At 48.2% G+C, this 6000-nt stretch overlaps 1 protein-coding gene across 2 annotated transcripts in view; it reads left to right on the top strand.

The window, feature by feature from the left end:
- Positions 1-3776, top strand: part of LOC121290209 (kinesin family binding protein) — a 29489-nt gene extending 25713 nt beyond the window's left edge. For both annotated transcript variants that reach the window (XM_041210495.1, XM_041210496.1), the window contains 2 exons: positions 1958-2070; positions 2807-3776. In XM_041210495.1, coding sequence (XP_041066429.1) covers positions 1958-2070; positions 2807-3685 — 992 coding nt within the window. In that variant the 3' untranslated portion in view covers positions 3686-3776. The remainder of the gene's footprint in view (positions 1-1957; positions 2071-2806) is intronic.
- Positions 3777-6000: the final 2224 nt, after the last annotated feature.

Here is a 6000-nt window from a genome sequence, read left to right on the forward strand (position 1 = left end):
TTCCAAAGGTCACACAATACACTGAAAGAAAAAAATTCTCCTCATCTCTGACCTAAAAGGGTGACCCCTAATTTTAAAACAGTGCCCCCTAGTTCTGGACTGACCCGCAAGAGGACCCGCATGTCCACCTTGTCAAGACCATTCAGGATCTTGTACACTTCAATCAAATCACCCCTCACTCTTCTGAACTCCAATGGAAACAAGCCCAGCCTGTCCAACTGTTCCTCATAAGACAACCCACTCATTCCAGGCATCAATTTAGTAAACCTCCTCTGAACCACCTCCAATGCATTTATATCCTTCCTTAAATAAGGAGACTAAAATTGCACACAGTATTCGAGGTGAGGTCTCACCAATACCCGTCATAACTGAAGCATAACCTCCTTTTATATATCCTTACTTTATATATCCTTACTTTTATGTTCAATTCCTCTCGTAGTAAAGGAAAGCATTCCATTAGCCTTCTTAAATACTTCCTATACCTGCATACTAAGTTTTTGTGACTCGTCCTAGAACACCTAGATCCCTCTGCACCTCAGAATTATGCAGCCGTTCTCCATTTAAGTAACACTCTGCTTCTTCGTTCTTCCTGCCAAAGTGAACAGCATCACATTTTTCTACATTAAACTCCATTTGCCAGATCTTTGCCCACTCACTCAACCTATCTATATCCATCTGCAATCTCATGTCCTCTTCACAACATACTTTCCTACCTTGGCAGAATGTGTATGAGTTTGAAAGTGTATAGAAGTATTTTTGCAGCTGTGTTCTGTGTTCAGTCTGAATGCTCTCGTGAAGCAGCTGTTTTACATGTGGCTGGATGCTAGACTGTCTGATTTGTCCTGGAGCACATATACCAGATGCTGCCTCATGTTAGAACAGCATCTGCAGGCTCCCAACTGTGTGTAGCCAGGCTATTCAATCATGAAGGGCATTGTAACAGTGGCCAACACTATCTGTGAATGTAAAGTCTCCACTGAATGGGTTGAGGGGTGCTGGTGGTGGGAAATGACAGGAGTGCAAGGCCTGGCTGATCCTGCACTTACTTCCAAAGGGCACAGACATCAGTGATCGTGCCCAAGTCCATGGGCTGAACCCAGCTGCCTGGGTCCTGAACCCAGACCCCTCTCCTGGGCCGGGTCCAGGTGCCTGGGCCCTGAACCCAGACCCTGTCCTGGGCCGAGTCCAGCTGCCTGGGCCCTGAACCCAGCCCCCTGTCCTGGGATGAGTCCAGCTGCCTGGGCCCTGAACCCAGACCCCTGTCCTGGGCCGAGTCCAGGTGCCTGGGCCCTGAACCCGGGCCCTGAACCCAGACCCTGTCCTGGGCCGAGTCCAGCTGCCTGGGCCCTGAACCCAGCCCCCTGTCCTGGGCCGAGTCCAGCTGCCTGGGCCCTGAACCCAGACCCCTGTCCTGGGCCAAGTCTAGCTGTCTGGGCCTGAACCTAAACCCCTGTTCTGGGCCAAGTTCAGCTGTCTCAGCCCTGAACCCAAACTAGGTTTAGTAGCTATACCAATCCCAGAGTGAGGTGGCTGTTCACCTGTCCTGGAGTGGGTAGCTGTGCCCAATCCCAGAGCGAGGTGGCTGTTCACCTGTCCTGGAGCGGGTAGCTGTGCCCAATCCCAGAGCGAGGTGGCTGTTCACCTGTCCTGGAGCGGGTAGCTGTGCCCAATCCCAGAGCGAGGCGGCTGTTCACCTGTCCTGGAGCAGGTAGCTGTGCCCAATCCTAGAGCTATATACCCGTCCCACTTTCACTGCAAAAATGATGCATTTGCACTGAAGCATTGCCCAGATTTACAGAATGAAGTGAGCTACTTGTAGACCCTGATGCTTTTTTAACTCAAATTGTTCTAAAACATTCAGCCCCATGAGATTACTTACTCCAGTGTTTGCCTCATATTGTGACTCGCAGGACGGGGTCAATAAGAAAGACTCAGTGAGTCATTTGTGTGCCCACAGGTGAAGAGGAGAGGGACCGTCGTGACCAGCTCCAGCAGAAAAAGGCAGAAATAGCCCGGTGTTGGATAAAGTATTGTCTCAATCTGCTGCAAGACTCCCGCAAGCTGCTCGAGGTATCTGCAATGAATTAGCTTGGTAGCTGAATCTTTGTCTTTCACTCTTACACAGAAACACTTGAAATCTCACAAGAGACTGTGCCTTGAACTTCAACAAGGTGAAAAACAGAGTGCGAGAGGGGAAAAATCCCCTTGATTGTACACAAAATTACGACAGAATAGGGGAAGATCTGGGCAGTGAGGCATACCAGTGTCTGCCCTTCCCCTCTATCTTCTGATATGTCTGGGCACCAGTAGGTGGGGCTGTGGTTCAGGCTAGCTCCTTTGTTCAAAGGTGCTCAGTTTTCCTGGCAGATAGCACCACAGGTCCCAGTTACATTCAGGTCCCCAAGTGGCCATTCTTACGTTCAGTCCCTCAACGGAGACCAGCTAACCCAGCACATATCTGGATTAGCCTCTGAACTGCCCCCACCCCAGTGAATCAACTCTTGAGTCCCCTGTTTGAAACCTGTATATTCATCAAGCTCCAAGCTCATTGCCTTTGGTGGCTGTCTGACTGCTGTAGAGCCGTCCACCCTGCCATCTTCAGACAGCATACCATTGTGCTGAACTCAGCCCTTGGCCATCAGATGAGGGTTGTTCCTGGTCTCTGGGGTTTAGTAGACCATGTAGTTTGGCCACTGTTGTATCATATACGTCTGACTGTGTTAGATGTTGATGGTGAAAGTGCAAGTGTGTCACAGCAACTCCAGGGGGACACTTTATTTATTGTAGCTGTCATATTTTCCTACAGGACGATGTTGGTGAACTGGATTGGGATCGGCAGGAAGAACTGAAAATCCAATTGAGAAAAGAAGAGGAGGAGAAGGAGCAGGGGAGAAAAAGTGCTGTGCTGTTTGGATCCAGTGAAACATTCGATCTGATCCAGTCTGTTGAGGAGAAGGTGAGCTGCACTTACCCTGCAGACTTTGCCAAAGCCCGCGAGGTGTTCTTGGTTGGACAGAACTACGTGCAAGAGGCCAAGGAATTCTTTCAGCTTGATGACCATGTGACAGACCACATTGAGGTCGTTCAGGATCACAGTGCGTTATTCAAGGCCCTGGCATTTTTTGAAGAGGACCAGGAGAGACGCTGTAAGATGCACAAACGGCGCATAGACATGCTGGAGATGGTCTACAAAGAGTTAAACCCGCAGTATTACCTCTTGGTTTGCCGACAGCTTCAGTTTGAGATAGCAGATACATACTATGAAATGATGGAGTTAAAGGTTTCTATTGCCAACCGACTAGATGAGCTAGATAGTCACAACATCAAGAAAATAAACCACCTTGCTCAATCAGCCATTACTTACTACAACCTCTTCCTTGACTCACTGAAGAATTCGGAAAAGAAATTTCCGGAGATGCTGGAAGCTGATGTTTTGCGACCTGCACTGGTTTGCAAGTTTCGAATTGGTTGGTTGTATGGTAAGATGATCACTTCTGATCCGAAGATACAGCTGGGTAACCTGCAGCAGTCGGTGGACTGTTACCGCTTTGTGGTAGATTACTGTGAAAGGCAGCCCCAGGCTGCCAGGGTGATGGAGCCCGAGCTGGAGCTCTGTGCAGAGATGACCACCCTACTGCCAGCAAGAATGGAGAAACTAAGGGCTAAATTAGTGGCGTTTTCCTAAGGGCAATGACTAAACTGCTTCAGAAATCTGCTTCATTAACTTATCCCACTGGCTGTACTTCCCTGTGTAATAAACATACCTGACACACTCAGTGAAGTTGCCATTGTGCTTTGTCTCTTCAAATGTAAATAGAAGAAAGGCTTCCATTTATATTTTATTCTTTCGGGGATGTGGGCATCCCTGGCAAGGCAGTATTTATTGCCCATCCTGATTGCCCTTGGGAAGGGGATGCTGAGCCACCTAATTGAACCGCTGCAGTCCATGTGGTGTAGGTACACCCACAGTGTTGTTAGGAATGGAGTTCCAGGATTTTGACCCAGCGACAGTGAAGGGATGGCGATATATTTCCAAGTCAGGATAGTGAGTGGCTTGGAGGGGAACTTCCAGGTGTTGGTGTTCCCATGTGTCTGATGCTCTTGTCCTCATGGGTGGCAGATGTCACGGGTTTGGAAGGTGCTGACAAAAGCCTTGGTGAGTTGCTGCAGTGCATCTTGTACATGGTACACACTGCTGCCACTGTGCATCGGTGGTGGAGGGAATGAATGTTTAAGGTGGTGAGTGGGGTGCTGACAAAGCAGGCTGCTTTGTCCTGGATGGTGTCGAGCTTCTTGAGTGTTGTGGGAGCTGCACTCACCCAGACAAGTGGGGAGTATTCCATCACACTCCTGACTTGTGCCTTGTAGATGGTGGACAGGCTTTGGGGAGTCAGGAGGAGAGTTACTCACTGCAGAATTCCCAGTCTCTGACCTGCTCCTGTAACCACAGCATATATATGGCTGATACAGTTCAGTTTCTGGTCAATGGTAACCCTTACAATATTGATAGTGGGGGATTCAGCTATGCTAATTCCATTGAATGTCAAGGAGCGATGGTTAGATTCTCTCTTTTTGGAGATGGTCATTGTCTGGCAGTTGTTTAGTGCAAATGTTACTTGCTAATTATCAGCCCAAGCCAGAATGTTGTTCAGGTCCTGCTGCGTATGGAGACAGACTGCTTCAGCGTCCTCTGAGTTCCTAGTGGTACTGATCACTGTGCAGTCATCAGTGAGCATTCCCCACTTCTGACCATATGTTGAAGCGAAGGTCATTAATGAAGCAGCTGAAGATGGCCTTGCATAGGAAACTTCTGAGCAACTCGTGCAGTGATATCCTGGGCCTCAAACAACCATCTTCCCTTGTGTTAGGTATGACTGCATCACCATTCATGACTGGATATGGCAGGACTGCATCATCTGTTTGTGTCAATGCCTAGCTCTGTCTATTGCATGTTGTTCCCCTGTTTAACATGCTGTAGCTTATTCAGGCAAATCTTTAGGTATGTCTGGCTCTGCTCCTACATTCCCGATTGCAACAGGGTTGGTCCCCTGAATTTATGGTAATAGCAGATTGGATGATATACTGGGCCATGAGGTTACAGATTGTGGTTGAATGCAATTCTGTTGCTGATGGCCTCATAGCTGTCCAGTTTGGAGCTGCTAGTTCTGGTTTAAATCTACCATATTTAACACAGTGGTTGTGATATCTCACACAATGTGTGATTATGGAACTTCATCTCCACAAGGACTGAGCTAGTCACTCTTACTGACATTGTCATGGACAGATGCATCTGAGAGAGATAGATTGGTGAGGTTGAGATCAAGTTGGTCTTACCCTCTGGTTAGCTCCCTCGCCACCTGCTGCAGGCCCAATTTGGCAGATACATCCTTCAAGGGTCAGTCATTAGTGGTGCTACTAAACCACTCTTGGTGATGGACATTGAAGCCCCCACCCAGAGTACAGTGGCTTTTGCCACCCTCAGTGCTTCTCCCAATTGTTGTTCAACATGGAGAAGTACCGATTCATCAGCTGAGTTGGGGGGTGGTGGTAGGTGGTAATCAGGAGGTTTCCTTCCCCATATTTGACCTGACGCCATGAGAATTATTGAGGTCCAGAGTCAGCCTTCAAGACTCCCCGGGCAACTCCCTCTCTAGTGCCTGTGGGACTGGACATACCCAGGGATGGTGATGGTGGTGTCTGGGACGTTGGCTATAAGGTATGATTCTGTTTGGTGGTTGATTGGCATAACTGTGGGTGGGCCTGGAATCACATGTAGGCCGAACTGGGTAAAGAGGGCAGATTTCCTTCCCTAAAGGGCATTAGTGAACCAGATGGGTTTTTAAGACAATCCAATATTCTTACGGTCACCATTACTGAGATTATCTTTTTATTCCAGATTTATGAATTAAATTTAAATCCCACCAGCTGCCACGATATGATTTGAATTCATATGCAGTAACAATATCACTATACTACCATTACCATACCTTTCACAGCCTC

Source organism: Carcharodon carcharias, chromosome 17, assembly GCF_017639515.1.
Source record: "Carcharodon carcharias isolate sCarCar2 chromosome 17, sCarCar2.pri, whole genome shotgun sequence".
Classification (NCBI taxonomy): Eukaryota; Metazoa; Chordata; class Chondrichthyes; order Lamniformes; family Lamnidae; genus Carcharodon; species Carcharodon carcharias.